This window comes from Equus quagga, chromosome 17 (genome assembly GCF_021613505.1).
Source record: "Equus quagga isolate Etosha38 chromosome 17, UCLA_HA_Equagga_1.0, whole genome shotgun sequence".
Classification (NCBI taxonomy): Eukaryota; Metazoa; Chordata; class Mammalia; order Perissodactyla; family Equidae; genus Equus; species Equus quagga.
The window spans coordinates 6,477,171-6,491,482 of NC_060283.1; the positions used below are offsets into that span (position 1 = coordinate 6,477,171).

The following is a 14,312-nucleotide window of genomic DNA, read 5'->3' on the forward strand; positions in this document are numbered from 1 at the left end:
CGCGCCCTCCGCTTGCGGGAGGAGGCAGAAACCCCGGGGGAGGAGGGGGGCCGCGGGTGGCAGGAGCGCCGGGAAAGTGCTGGCGTCGGACCCTGGCGTCCTGCACGCCCGAGCCCCATCAGCCCTGTCCGCCTTCTCAGGGGCTTCCATTCATTCTGGGCCAAAAGGGGCCTGCCGCCCCCGCCCCCAAACTGTTGTAATCTCGCAATCGGAGAGCTCGAGGGAGGCTGTCCTGGAGTGAAGGGACCACCTGGCTGAAGACAGCTCTGGGGATGGAGGGGAGAAGGACAGAGATGGACAGTTCTGGGCCAGGGAGCGTCTCGTCCTCAGGCGAGGGTCTGGGGACCCCGGATGAAGTTTTGGTATTTCCAGAGTGACTTTCTCGGTGCACAAAATAAAATTCTGGAGGGCGTCATAGTGAGGATCTGGAAGCCCCGAATTAGGTGGGGTCTGGGTGTCCAGGATAACATTTTGGGAGGCGCAGAAAGAGTCTGGGGGCCCCAGCATGAAGATGTGGGTGCATAGCATGAGATTCTGGGGATTCAGACTAATAGGGTCTAGGTGTGCAGGATGACATTCTGGGGTGCTCAAAGTGAGGGCCTGGGGGCTCCCAGGTGAGTCTGCGGGCCTGGCATCAGGACCAATGCCCCCAGGATCGAGCGCTGGAGGACCCTGGCCCGGCGCCGGGAGGCGGCTCCGGGCGGCGCCGCGGGGGACCGGGTGGGGGCCTGCGGCCGGCCGGGGGCGGAGAAGCGGGGGGTCGGGGTCCCTCCCCCTGGCGCGGGCTCAGGAATCCGCCGAGGGGCGGGCGGAGGCGCCGGGGTGGGCCGCGCCGCGGCGGGCGGGCGGGCGGGGGGCGCTTCCTGGGGCCGCGCGTCCAGGGAGCTGCGCCGTCCGCCCGTCCGTCTGCCCGCAGGCACTGCCCGAACCAGCCGAGCCGCCGGAGCCGCGGGCCGCGGGGGCGTCGCGGGCTCAAGTGAGTGGCCGTCCGTGGGGGAGGGCGCGAGCCGGAGTCTCGGCCGAGTCGGCGTCAGCGAGGAGCCGAGAGGCCCGCGCTCCTGGGCCCGCGGCGCTGGGGGACCGGGCGGGGGCGGGGCGGCCCCGGGCGGGTGGGCCCCGGACCCCGGCCCCCGGCCTGCGCAAGGAGTCGGCCTTCGGCCCTGGGAGGCTCCGGAGCCCCAGGCACGGGCCCAAGGGGGAGGCGGCTGGGGCCAGGGCTCCCGGTCCTGGGACAGGGGATGGGGGGTGCCGTGGCAGAGGCGCCCTGACCCCTGCCCACCACCTCCCAGCCCCAGGATGCTCCCCTTCGCCTCGTGCCTTCCCGGGTCTCTACTGCTCTGGGCACTGCTGCTGTTGCTCTTGGGGGCAGCGTCTCCCCAGGATTCCGAGGAGCCTGACAGCTACACGGTGGGGACGGGACGGGGCCACTGGCCTGGGCTGGGCTGGGTAGGGACACAGAGATCAGGATCCTGGGGTGGCTGCTGCTGGGGAAGAGTCTCCCCTCCCCTGGTTGGTGGAGCAGCTGGGGCCATTGTTTGGAGCAGGCCGGGAGGGTGGCCAGGCTCGGGCCCTGGTCTTGGCCTGGTCAGCTGGAGGGGACGAGGGTGACCACGGCACCTCTGGTCCCCTTGTAGGAATGCACAGATGGTTATGAGTGGGACCCGGACAGCCAGCACTGCCGGGGTGAGTGTGCCTGGGGGACTGACCCACCCCCAGAAACCAGGAAGGGGACTGCAACCCCAGCTCCAGGAGCTGCAGTAGGAGCCCAATGGCCTGTCCTCTGAGCAGCTCTGCTTGGCTGAGGCCAGCTCTGGTTCTCTGGGGACCAGCTCAGCTAGGGGTGGAGGAGCCATCCGGGCCCCTCCCTCTCAGAGAAACCCAGGACACCCTGCCCCCACCCCTCAGTAGGCAAGAGAGCAACAGGGCACTGCCCAAGGAAGCTGGGTCCTGGACACCTTCTCTAACCACTCTCCTATCCAGCTTTGTCCCATCTTGTCCCTGGAGGGCAGTGTCCTGGGGGGTGTGGGTAAGGAGGCCTGCGCTTCACTCAAGAGCCAGGCTGAGCCAGGGCCAGGGGTTTGGGGAGGGATAGAGATCTTCTTGGGGGCAAGAGAATGGGGGTGACTGTGGGAACACCTGTTCCACCATCAGCCCTGGCAGGCCCTGGGGAGGGGTCCTGGGCAGGCAGCCTTAGCTGTTGAGTAGAGAAAGCAGGCCCTGCTGAGGTCACACAGCTTAGAGAAGGCCAAGCCGAGCTCCTGCCTCCCACCCCCTCCATAGCCGGCCCAGGAGGCTGGCTGTACCCAGCAGGCCTCTCTCTGCAGATGTCAACGAGTGCCTGACCATCCCCGAGGCCTGCAAAGGGGAGATGAAATGCATCAACCACTATGGGGGCTACTTGTGCCTGCCCCGCTCGGCCGCCGTCATCAACGACCTGCATGGCGAGGGACCCCCACCACCAGTGCCCCCTGCTCAACACCCCAACCCCTGCCTAGCAGGCTATGAGCCTGATGATCAAGAGAGCTGTGTGGGTGAGTGAGGGTCCTCCTGGTGCCAAGCTTCCGGTCCTCCTGCCAAGTGTCTATCGCTGTGTCTTAAAAACTCAGACGTCACATTCCTCCCTTGCTCGAAAGCCTCATCAGGGCCACTAGGATGATGTCCAGACCCTCATCCAGATACTCACTTGGTGTGAGGCCTGTCACAGGTGGCCCCAAGCTCCTGTTCCCCTGCCCCAGCCAGCCCCTGGGACCCTCCCCTCGACAGCTGCAGACACACTGCCAGAGCTCTGCCTCTCAGCCTCTGCCTCCTGCCCGCTTCGTGATCTGGACCCCGCTCCTGGGAGCCATGGGCCTTGGAGAAGGCCCTGGAATCAGTGCTCCTGGGCATATGGGCAGGGCCTTATTTCCCATGCTTCTCTGGCGTGGGGTCTCACAGTTTAGGGGGTGCCTTTCCCGTTGGCTCCCAGGCTGGTGGACTGTTACGTGTGCTGTTGGGAGGGTCCACTCCATGTGTTCCCAATTTGGGGCTGCCAGTCACCCACATGCCCACATGAGTGGTACCTGACCTGTGTCCTCCCAGTTGAGGTGTCTGTTATGTTGGGTGGTGCACAGGCTCCCAGGCGGGGGCTGAGTGGTGTCTCCTGCAGACGTGGACGAATGTGCACAGGACCTGCATGACTGCCGTCCCAGCCAGGAGTGCCATAACCTACCTGGCTCCTACCAGTGCACCTGCCCTGATGGCTACCGCAAGATTGGGCCCGAATGTGTGGGTGAGTCTGGGGGACAGCCTCTCTAGTCCCTGCTCTGTGCCCCTGGCACCCGACCCCCATTCTAGCCCATCCCAGGCTTCACCTCAGTGCCCTGCCACCCCTGCCTTCCAATCCCCAGACACAGGACTGTGTGGGCGTATGTGTGAGTCCTGGCTGACCTGGCCCAGGCCCTCAGACACAGACAAGTTTATGTGTGTTGAGGCCTTGAGTCCCGGCCGGCCTGAGCCCCACCTGACCTCTTCCCTCTGCCCTCCTTCCCTGCCTCCATCCCAGATATAGACGAGTGCCGCTACCGCTACTGCCAGCACCGCTGCGTGAACCTGCCTGGCTCCTTTCGCTGCCAGTGCGAGCCGGGCTTCCAGCTGGGGCCTAACAACCGCTCCTGTGTGGGTGAGGCTGGGCCGGGCCAGGCTCCTGGGTCCTGGGCAGGGTGGCGTGGGGTGGAGGAGCTCCCTTCCCGAGCAGCCCAGGTGAAGCAGGGGCTCTGGGCTGCTCCTTGGCTTTCACCCCTCCCCTGTTTTTCCTGGCACTCCTAGATGTGAACGAATGTGACATGGGGGCTCCATGTGAGCAGCGCTGCTTCAACTCCTATGGGACCTTCCTGTGTCGCTGTCACCAGGGCTATGAGCTGCATCGGGATGGCTTCTCCTGCAGTGGTGAGAGCTCCACCCCTGCCACGTGTTCCTCCATTGGTCCCCCAGGCCCTGTGTCATACTGTGCCTCCTGCCACATAGGACTCCATTTGATGGCTCCACGTCCCATCCAGTCTGCACCCATGTACCTCTTGTGTACTCCACCCCCAGCTGGTTGCAGGGCACCTGCAGACCTGCCCACCAGAACTCCCAGCCTGGTGGGGAAGGCACAGAGGGGAGAAGTTAGGTCCCCACTGAGCTTTAGTGGGGAGACTGAGCAAGGATGTGGGTGCCCTGACCTGCATTCGAATCCTGGACTAGGGCAAGTCACTCTTCTCTCTGAACCTATTTCTTCTGTAAAATGAGTTGTCTTGAGGATTAAGTGGGAAAATGATAATAGACAGCCTTCATCAAGTCCCAAGCAGCAAATCTTTCAAGTGAACTTCCATCTCCCGAGCACGTGCCCTGTGTAGGGCGCTGCCCTTACCTACTTGGCTTCATTTAATCCTACCAACCATCCTGTGAGGCGAGTATCATTTTTTTCCTTCCTCTGCAAAATGAGGACATTAATAGCTTCTTCAAGGTTTGTTGGGAGGATTACAAAAAAATAATAGCATAAAGTCCTTCAACAAAGAGAGGTCAAGTGACTTGCCCAAGGTCACACACCTAGGGTGAGATGGCGCCAGGGTTCTATCCCAGACTTCTCACTCCATGTCAACTGGCCACGTAGCCTGCTTTGCTGCCGAGTGAGGCCTCATTGGTCCCTGGCTCGGTGCTAGGCAGAATGGGGGGAACCAGAGAAGAAAGCCTGGCTCCTGCCTGTGTAGCTCACAGTTGGCAGGAGGGGTCTGTGTGCTTGGGCTGATTGTGGGTTGCAGGAATTGGGCAAGTTATTGAAAACCAAAGCATGTTGGGCCCTCAAAGCTCATCTCGTCTAACTCACTCATTTTATTGACAGGGAACTGAGGTTCCCGAAACTCAGTCAGTAGGATTTAAGCCAAGCCTCTAGATTCCCAGCGCTCTCACTTACCGTCGTCTTACAGACCTGAGGCAAAAGAGGTCTGTGAGCTGGGCAGAGCTTTCTTTGAATCCTCTGTCCCCCTACTGAGCTTTGCAGGGCTTGTCACATCCCCCTCTGTCTTTCCACATTGAGCCTAACATAGGGCTGGGCTCTCCGTAAACGTTTTTGGGACTGAAGAGAGAGGACTGCCCTTGGCCCAGAGTCCTCATCCCCACTCTCCCTCAGATATCGATGAGTGCAGCTACTCCAGTTACCTCTGCCAGTACCGCTGTGTCAACGAGCCAGGTCGCTTCTCCTGCCATTGTCCCCAGGGCTACCAGCTGCTGGCCACGCGCCTCTGCCAAGGTACAGGTTGCCCAGGTGGAGCGGGCAGGGTGGTGTCAGGGGCTGGTGATCTGACGTCCCGGTTCCAGCCCCTCTCCCTTGGCAGACATTGACGAGTGCGAGTCTGGTGCGCACCAGTGCTCCGAGGCCCAAACCTGTGTCAACTTCCATGGGGGCTACCGCTGCGTGGACACCAACCGCTGCGTGGAGCCCTACGTCCAAGTGTCCGACAAGTGAGTCAACTCGACGCCGGGCCCTCGCAGAGACTACAACTCCCAGAGGGCTCTGCGGCTGACTGACGCCTATTTGGACTGGCGAGTGTCCCGAAGGCTGATGGGAGTTGTAGTCCTTCCTGACTAAGTCACGCGAGCTGTTAGAGCGGGAGTGGGAGGATCCTTCTGGGATCCCAAATTTGGGGGTGGGTCAAATTAGGGGGATGGGCTAGGACCTCACTCATGTCCACATTTCGGGATCTCTAGTCGCTGCCTCTGTCCGGCCTCCAACCCCCTGTGCCGGGAGCAGCCCTCGTCCATCGTGCACCGCTACATGAGCATCACCTCCGAACGGAGCGTGCCCGCCGACGTGTTCCAGATCCAAGCGACCTCCGTCTACCCCGGCGCCTACAATGCCTTTCAGATCCGTGCCGGAAACTCGCAGGGGGACTTCTACATTAGGGTAAGACTTTCCCCTAACCCCACCCCTCAACTGACATGCATAATCCAAAATTGAATTCCAGGAAACCTTAAATGGGAGACACGGCTATGCCACCATGCCCGCCTCTTCTCTCAAAGCCCCGCCCCCGGGAGGCGGAATTTCTGTAGAAAGGTAGGGTAAATCCCCTTGGTTCAGACTACAGATTGTTAAATGCAATTCTAAGGAGGCACTTGGACACTGGGGTTGGAGCCCCTGTACTGATTTGCGTATCTGGCCTCAATTTCTTTATTCGTAGAACAAGGGACTGGCATGAGAGGCCTTGCGAGGTAACAGACACAGCTGAGTCCCGGAAAGGCGAGCAAATGGAGTCGGGCCTTGGAGAGAGAGGCAGAGGGGTTGGTGCAGGGGCGGGGATCTGAGAGTCCAGCTCCCTGTAGGTGGAGGTGTTAGGGGGGAGGGTTCCAGGTGTGCCTCACGGGGACAGGGGTGCAAGGGTTTGTCTGGGATCAGGGCTTGTTTTCTCCTTCTGAACTGGGAGTCCTCCTGCTCCAGGTGGCCAAAGGCCCCCCCCACTTCTGAGTCTCACACCTGGCCCTGAATCATCAGTTGACCCCGGTTAGACAAAAGAACTAGCTGGAAGGAGTGGGAAGAGCACCAGTGGGAGATTTCTGAGGGCAGGAGCCTGGGTGCAGGAGAGAAGAGATGTCAAGGGTGTCACAGAGCTGGATGAGAGCCTTGGGTCACAGCCTGGCCAGGGCTCTCTCTCCACTTCACGGCCAACTGGTTGTGAGTGTGAGACGTGGGGCAGGGAGGTGATGCTGGGGTAGGATCCTGGTGGGTAGGTTGATGCAATCTACATGCCTCCCCACTGTGTCCTGCAGCAAATCAACAATGTCAGCGCCATGCTGGTCCTCGCCCGGCCCGTGACGGGCCCCCGGGAGTACGTGCTGGACCTCGAGATGGTCACCATGAACTCCCTCATGAGCTACCGAGCCAGCTCTGTACTGAGACTCACCGTCTTCGTGGGGGCCTACACCTTCTGAGGAGTCGGGGGCAGCCCTCAGGGAGGGGGAGGTTCCCTGTAGCCGAGGAGCTGGGGCTCAGGGATGACTGTGTTCTGCTAAAAGGGAAGATGCTGTTGTGAAGGATAGAGAGAGAAAGGCAATAAAGGGAGAAAGAAGGAGTCCTGGTGGCTGAGGTGGGTGGGTGACACTGTAGTGAACCCTAGACTGGGGAAGGGGTCAGGCTTGTGGGAAGCAGGCCAGGTCCCCCTAACGGGGGGGGTGGTCTCTGCTCAGGCTGAGGGGCCCCACTGACAGGAGCTGGGAGCTGCATCCCCACGGCTGGGACTGGTCTAGCTGCCACGGGCATCAGAATCTCCTGGAGAAGGGAGGGGGTGTTGAGACTGCGGACTCCAGGTCCCAGCCCAGAAATCTGGGCTTGGCTGGTTTGCAGGGGCCTGAGACACCCCACTTAGTCAGTGCCAGGAGGCCCTGGGTTTCAATCCTAACTACGCCTCAAACTATCAATTTAGACCAACGCTAGTAGCTGCCTGGGCCTTAGTTTTCCAATCCATAAAATGAAGCAACTGGACTGTTGGTGCTTTTCACACTTTTCTTTTCCAAGCTACAGAACCTCTCATCAAAGGAAATTGTGTTTGATCAGGGACCTTCTGATGACATAAACTGGACTCAAAGTTGCAATGCTTCACGGATGCCATCTCCATGGCAGTCTCAGAGCTCCACCAGGGAACCCCAGGGTCCTGAGGAGCTCAGTTTAAAAACCAAGGGAACCAATGGTCTCCCCAGTTTCTGCGTGGATATTTTACAGGCCCCTGGGGCCTACCATCTCCTCCATAATACAGAAGGCTGCAGACACTGAGATTTTTATTGTAGCCCGAAAGATTCTGGTTAAAAGGCTAGCGAGCCGGGGAAGGTGAGGGTCTGTCTCATGGCACAGCTCAGGTTAGGGGGCCGTAGGTGCAGTAGAGCTGGGACAAGGTCCTGCTCAGGGAGGGCCCCAGATTCCTGCATGAAGGGAGAGGCAGGTGAGGGTCAGGCCCTGGGCCACGACAGCCCTGGCCCTGGCCACACCCTCTGGGTTCTGCCTCTTGCCCTCACCTCTGCAGACGGCCACACTTGATGGTGCTCAGCAGCATCTCCTGTTCCTTGGGGGTGGCACAGGTGTCATAGGCGGCCAGTAGGCTGGGGGTGGGGTGGGGTGTTTGAGTTTCTAAGGCTTCACAATGGCTGACTGCTGGCCCACCTGAGCAACTGGGGCCAGCGTCATAGGAGACAGGCAGGAAGGGGTCAGCACGGGTTAGAGGAGTCAGGACCACTGCCGCACTTCCTGAGCCTGGCATTCGAGGCCCTGTTCCATCCCACTCGCCCTCCCTTCCTGCACAAGCGCTTGGGCAGAGCCGGCAAAGCCTCCAAAAGCTTCCTGCATACAAGGTTCTCCAAGTCTGGCACTTCTTGGCCCAGTGTTCATGGCCCAACCCTCTCCTCCAGGAAGCCTGCTCTGCTGCACCAGGTGGAATGTCTCCCTCCCTCCTGAGGGCTCCCCCAATGCCCGAGATACTGTCTGGGGCTGGCTGGCTCTGTCTTGCTCACCACCCGACTTCCACAAATTCCCTGGGGTTCAGCTGGGTCTGTCCATCTCTCGGTCTGCACAGCCCTCACAGAGCCAGACGCCTCCACAAAGCACTGGTTGAGCTGAATTCCATGCAGGGAGGGCAGGGGCAAAGGACCCCTAAGGGGCCCTGGGGGGGCCTACCTGGCGGGGGTGCTGTACCGATCCACCAGGGCTGCTGCCTTCTCCCCACTCACTCCGCGCACCTGCATCAGCTGCCGGGCGAACACCTCGCGCACCGACTGGGCCTGGGGTCGGGGGAGGACTGTATCAGGAGGGGTCTGGGGCCAGGCCACGTAAGAAGGAGCTGGGCAGAGGCAGTACCTTGTTCTTGATGGCTCCCGCGTTGAAGTCATTGAAGGTGAGGAGCGAGCAGAGAGGGTTTGGGGAGGGCCCAGCCCCTGATTCAGGGTCCCCTGGGGTTCCCCAGGGGCGACTGCGTAACGTGTGGCCCTAAGGGAAGAGGGGGCTGAGGCCAGGCCAGAGCTCTACGGGACAACCCCCAGCCAGTCCTTGCCCAATCCAAGGCGTCAGTGATCCGGCCTGAGAAATCCAGACCTCACTCACCTTGCCTTCCTTGGGGGAACACAGGGCCGAGGTGAGAGGCCAGTGCCCAATAGGTACACCTACTCACCTGGTACAGTCTCTGAAGGCCCCGCGTGAAGAGGGCCAGGTAGGCAGCTGACTCCTTAATGTCCGCTGTGCGCTTCACAAAGAAGCCATCAATGACCTGGGGAAGAGGACCCAAGACAGGGAAGGTGGCTCCTGGGCAGAGCCACAGACCACAGGGTCCCTGCCAGCCTGGCCCTGCCCTCTCGGCTCACCTGAGTGTTGGTGACAGCCTGCAGCAGTGTGCTCTCGGGAAGGCTGAGGTTGTGCACTGAGCCATGCTTCTCCACCAGGTATACTCGGCGTCCCAGGCCACAGCGCTTCAACCGGAACTGCGGAGGGGCGAGGCGGGGTCAGTCTGGATGCCCATATGCTGGGCTGTCCATCATGTCACACTCAAAATCGTCCTGGGATCCTGGTCCCACTCATTCACCGCCTCGTCCTCCCAGCCTCTCCACCTGTCTCAGGGCGGCTTCCACGCCTTTGCTCATGCTGCTACTCTTCCTTGGAAAGCCCTTCCACCATCTCTGAATGATGCCCATTCTTCAAGCCTCCCTTGGCCTGTAGGTGGCCCCTCTGACTATGGGGTCGGCCCAGCAGCCAGGACCAAGATACAGCGCTTTGGTCCTGCTCCCAGACGTTTGGGCCTTGTACCCTAGACTGCAGGGGCTGGACTCCCAAGGAGTCTTTAAGATGCTCCTGGGCCCAGCCCAGACACCCTGTGCAGCTACTGTGTACCTGGAGGGGCCTCAGGGGGTCTGATCTCGACGCAGCCCTGGAGCGGCCCTAATGGGGGTGTGGCTGGAGTCCCTGGAACTCTGCCTCAAGGCCACCCAGAAGTGCCCCTGGACTCCTCTGGGCTGAGAAGGAGGCCCCCAGAGCAGGCAGGGGGCAGGGAGTGTGGTGAGGCAGTAAGGAACCTTCTGCTCCCGGAAGCGACCATCGATGATGCTGCTACACAAGTCATCCAGCCGCTTGCGCTCCACAATGTGGTCTAGGACTAGTTCCTTCGGTCTCGCTGCCAAGAGGCCAAGAAGGCTCCTGTTGGCCCGTGTCCCCCGACCCAACAGGTCCTGCCTCTGACACCCACCTGCCTGTCCACGCCCCTTACCTGGATCGCTGGGCCTGGTCTCCTGTGCCACCCACACAAAGTCCCCAACGTGCAGCTTGCGCACCGTGTGGGTCACGTGCAGCCGCTGCAGCTCCCGGAGCAGCTCTGGCCTGTGCCCTGCCCTGGAGTTGCAAGGCAGGAGGCCTGGCTCAGGGCAGGCCGTGCCAACCCCCCCAGCACCCTCTCCCTCACTTCCCCCCACCTCACTCACCCCTTGGTCTCGCCAACATCCACACACAACAGCACCCTGTATTCTCCAGGCCCCAGCTCCAGTGGCGGTTGCTGGACGCTCCCTTCGCTGGCATCACTATGGGGAGTGGGGGGGTTGGTATGTGTGAGGCCAGAATCCCAGTGCCAGGGCAGTTCCCCCCCAACCCACAGGAAGTGGGGCAGCCACAGCTCAGCTGTAGGTGATGGAGATAGGGGTGGGGTGCTGGCCTCATTTCCAGGACCCCTCCCGCTCCCCTGTTCTCCTCCTCCCCCTCCTCCTCACAGCTCGGCTGAGGCTGCTCCTGGCACTTCAGGCTCCTCCCCAGGGGGCTCCTCTGGCCCGATGCCCACATTCAGCCAAGTCGGGCCCTCTGACTCGGCCAGCTTCTGGGCCAGCTCCAGACCCTCCGGGGTCAGTGAGTACCTGGTAGGCAGAGGAGAGAAACACAGATCTCCCTTCTTCATTCATACCTGGCAAGCTCTCCTGCCTGCCCTCAGCCAGGCTGGCCTCACCACCCCCTTGGCGACCCTGCACAAACAAGCCCAGCGACTCCTCCACACCCCTGCCGCGTTCCTGCCCCTCACATCAGCTTCCTCTAGACCTGCCCAGGGCCGTTCCTCAGGTCTGCAGCAAATACACATCACACAAACTTCCCCTCCTCCTTGGAAAGCCTTTCTACATCTCTACTCACTGAATTCTAAGATGTGCCAAATGCCATGTCCTCAGCAAAGCCTCTCTCTTCCTCTATTAACCTGTGGCACCCCCTTCTCCCTCCCACCCACTGCTCAGTCTCTCAGACCCTCCTGGGACTCCGTCAGTGTGGGCTCCTGGGGGCAAGACCTCCCTTCCCCAACCTCAACAGCATGAGGCCTGGGATTTGCTGGGTGACTGCAGGGCCCCACTCAGAATGGCACACATGTTCTCTCTCCCTGCTTCCTGTGCCGCTTGTAGTTGGCCCCACCTGGCTGGTTGGTGTGTCCTGAGGACCAGATTCCTGTGGAGGAGGGAGCGGAGGGCTGGCCAGGGTCGAGTACTCCCAGGGGCCACCTGTCCATAGGGGAGAAGACCCTTAGAGAGCTCCTGGTACTACCACGTGTCCAACTCCCTGTGCCCCATGGCACTCCTTGCTCCCAAGAAAGGCAGTCTCTGGTGGCCAGTCTCAGGGTCAGATCCAGAGCCACTCAGCCCCATCGTCTCCTCCTCGGCACTCACCCTGGGAGCCTTCTGCGCACACCTCTGCAGCAGCTCCTCCTTCGTTAAGAAACTGTGGCCACTAGGATTCTGTAACCAAGGCAGAAATGTAACCAGGATAGTTTCGGTGCCCAGCCGGCCTCCTCCTGCCCCCCTGCCTCGGCTCCCCTTACTCCCAGTGCAGCCGCGCACTCACCAGGTGCTCCCTGTAGAGCAGCAGCAGTATTGCTCGTGCTCCTGAGTGCCGAGCTGGCCAGTAGCTGCCAGAACCTCCTGCTTTGGGCTGTGCAGGAACCTGAAAGGTACAGAGGGGCCGTCAGCCGTTATAGACTGCATCCCCGGCAGGGCTGAGGTTAAGGTTCTATCTCAGCAGGCCACAGGGGCCTGGGCAAGTCACTCAGCTGCCTCTCAGTTTCCTTATCTGTAAAATGGGCCAGATGGTGGGATGATCTCCTGCAAAGCTGGGATGAGACCTGGACAGTTGCAGGGGGTGGAGTGGGGGTGTGAGTGTAATCTGCCAGGCCCAGCCTCAGTTCTACCATCCACTGCAGGATAGAACTGGATAACAGCAACCCCTACAACTTACTAGGTTTGGCCCCCTAAATAGCTTGATAATGGAACTCTCCCCACTGATTGATAATACCAATCAATAGCCCCATCTACAGATAAGAAGACTGAGTATCAAACAGATAAGTCATTTGCCCAGGGCCAGGCATCATGGTGGGCAGATGTGGACCCAGGCCGGCCAAGGCCCTCAAGCCCGAAGATCTTACTCCTGGAGCTCCTGCCCACTCCCCTTGCCCCCTCCTCACTGGCATGGAAGGGTCCTGGACTTCTTCAGCAGGTGGCCCTTCCGGAGCTGGACTCTTCGCTCCAGATGGTGATCCCAGGGCATGATCACCTGTGAGAGCAGAAGAGAGTCAACCCCGGACCCCAGGGAATCCAGGAGGCGGGAGGGTCTGGGACGCTGCCAGCCTATATGGCAGACAAGAGCGGTGAGGCTCTGAGAGCGCCAGCCACGAGCTGGAGGTGAAACAGCAACTTGGGGACAGGAGTGCGGAGCCTGAAGCCAGGGGATCCCAGGTAGTTACGGAGGCTGCACCTGGGGGAAGCTCAGGTGACTACCGACCGCTGCCCGCAGCGCTCACCGCCCGATGCTCGGTGCTGCTGCAGCCGGTGGTCCAGCATCCGGCAAAGCCCGTCTCCGAAGTGCTGGAGGATCTTAGCTTCCTTGCCGCTGCGCAGGGGCAGTGGGTACCGCCGGAGGGAGCGCAGCGCCTGGCGAGGGTAGCGGGTAGGAAACTGGGTCAGGGCGGGCCTGGTCGTCTGACTTGGCCAGCACCTGTCCCCATCAGGCCGGGCCGGGACCCACCTTCTGAAACACGAACTGCGTGCGGCGACCCCTGCTGGCTGCCTCGTCCCGCCACTCGGTCAGCCAGCGTACGAAGAGCGGGTTGGGGCAAGCCGGCAGCGGGCGTTTCCGGCCCAGGCGGACCGGCGCCGCCATGAGCCCCAGGGCGGGTCCTTTGGCGCCTCACACCGGCGGGTCTGAGACGCCGCCAGTTTCGGAGACGGGATTCGAACACCTGGCTCGGGAGGTGAGGGCGGGACCTCTCCAACCACGTGGTCCTACGCTTGGCACTAACTAGAGGATAGCCTCCTGCTGCCCTCCCCGCCCCTGCGCTACTCTAAGTGGTTGGTGCCGACAGCCGTCTCTACGGCCCTTCGCCTCCCCCCGCCCCTCCCGGCCAGACAAGTTTTTTGGGCGCGCCCCACCCAGGCCCCCGGAGCCTTGACCCGCCTCTTCCTCCCACCCCAGATTCGAGAGCGGGGGTCCTCTTTGTGCAGGCGAGAGGAGGGCGGACAGCGCCCCCTGTGGTTGGGAGGGCTGGCTGGGGCGGTGCTTAGCCAAGTAACCTGAGGCTGTCAGTTTCTGCCTCACCCTTGCGGAGAAGGCTAGAGGAAGACTGGGGTTGTGAAGAGCCTGAGAGGTGGGGGGTGGGAGGAAAGTGGCTGCAGGTACCTGTGCAGGAGGGACATCTAGGATAGGGTACAGGGGATAAAGACACAAAGGTAACACAGGAGGAGCTGGAGGACCCTCCGAGGAAATGGTGTCCCGAGCTGGGTGGGGAAGGGTGGGGCGGGGCACCACTGGGCACTGGGGGAGGGGCGCAAAGTCGGGGACGTGCAGGGAAGACCGAAGCTAGGAGGACGGCGAGGGGGGAGGGGGAGGGAGGGACAGAAGACAAGTAGAAGGGGGTACAAATAGGTGCTGGGCATCAGGGCAGGTGGGGGGAGGCTGAGATGGGCACGTGGTTGGATTCGGGGGAGCAGGCTGGGTGTAAGAAGCCCAGACAAGAGTGGAAGGGGAGAACACTTCGCCGTTTTTGTAGCTCATTGGGGGTGAGGGACCCTCTGGGACATTTAAAATGGAAACTATGCAAAGGGGTCTCAGGTTGAGGGACACGAGGGTCTCAAGGGCGTTGGAGCAACCCCCAGCTGTTATACGAGAAGTCGCGAGGTGCTTGTCTGGGGCCTTCGAGAAGCGGAGAGGCGGGCGCCGGAGCTCCAGGCCCGCCCCTTCAGACTCCACCTAGCCGCGATCCCGCACCCCCCAGCCAGCTCCGAACTCCCGCCTCCCGCCCGACGCTGCCTTATAA

At 61.4% G+C, this 14,312-nt stretch overlaps 2 protein-coding genes across 2 annotated transcripts; one reads left to right on the plus strand and one right to left on the minus strand.

Annotated features, from left to right (window-relative positions):
• The first annotated feature begins 771 nt into the window (after nt 1–771).
• Nucleotides 772–7,492, plus strand: EFEMP2 (EGF containing fibulin extracellular matrix protein 2). The gene is made up of 11 exons (XM_046644365.1): nt 772–976; nt 1,290–1,407; nt 1,635–1,683; nt 2,325–2,531; nt 3,146–3,268; nt 3,542–3,658; nt 3,805–3,924; nt 5,147–5,266; nt 5,352–5,478; nt 5,725–5,920; nt 6,781–7,492. Exons 2-11 carry the CDS (start codon nt 1,297–1,299, stop codon nt 6,940–6,942), a joined length of 1,332 nt encoding a protein of 443 aa, XP_046500321.1. The 5' UTR covers nt 772–976; nt 1,290–1,296; the 3' UTR covers nt 6,943–7,492.
• Nucleotides 7,493–7,768: 276 nt separating this feature from the next.
• On the minus strand, nt 7,769–13,429 carry MUS81 (MUS81 structure-specific endonuclease subunit). Its single transcript, XM_046644364.1, has 16 exons — nt 13,025–13,429; nt 12,801–12,930; nt 12,465–12,553; nt 11,849–11,947; nt 11,674–11,742; nt 11,423–11,508; nt 10,744–10,884; nt 10,462–10,557; nt 10,251–10,372; nt 10,060–10,157; nt 9,355–9,471; nt 9,165–9,260; nt 8,855–8,983; nt 8,675–8,778; nt 8,020–8,103; nt 7,769–7,926 (listed from the first exon to the last, which is right to left on the minus strand). Exons 1-16 carry the CDS (start codon nt 13,157–13,159, stop codon nt 7,860–7,862), a joined length of 1,662 nt encoding a protein of 553 aa, XP_046500320.1. The 5' UTR covers nt 13,160–13,429; the 3' UTR covers nt 7,769–7,859.
• Between the last annotated feature and the right edge of the window lie 883 nt (nt 13,430–14,312).

Bases quoted from the DNA above. Each gene is read 5' to 3' on its own strand.
- EFEMP2 (XM_046644365.1), top strand. From the start codon at position 1,297: ATGCTCCCCTTCGCCTCGTGCCTTCCCGGGTCTCTACTGCTCTGGGCA. The intron at 3,659-3,804 runs GTGAGGCTGGGC...TGGCACTCCTAG, and splicing joins TAACAACCGCTCCTGTGTGG to ATGTGAACGAATGTGACATG. The intron at 3,925-5,146 runs GTGAGAGCTCCA...ACTCTCCCTCAG, and splicing joins GGATGGCTTCTCCTGCAGTG to ATATCGATGAGTGCAGCTAC.
- MUS81 (XM_046644364.1), bottom strand. From the start codon at position 13,159: ATGGCGGCGCCGGTCCGCCTGGGCCGGAAACGCCCGCTGCCGGCTTGC. The intron at 12,554-12,800 runs GTGAGCGCTGCG...CTGCTCTCACAG, and splicing joins GCAGCACCGAGCATCGGGCG to GTGATCATGCCCTGGGATCA. The intron at 8,984-9,164 runs GTGAGTAGGTGT...CTCTTCCCTTAG, and splicing joins GCCTTCAGAGACTGTACCAG to GGCCACACGTTACGCAGTCG.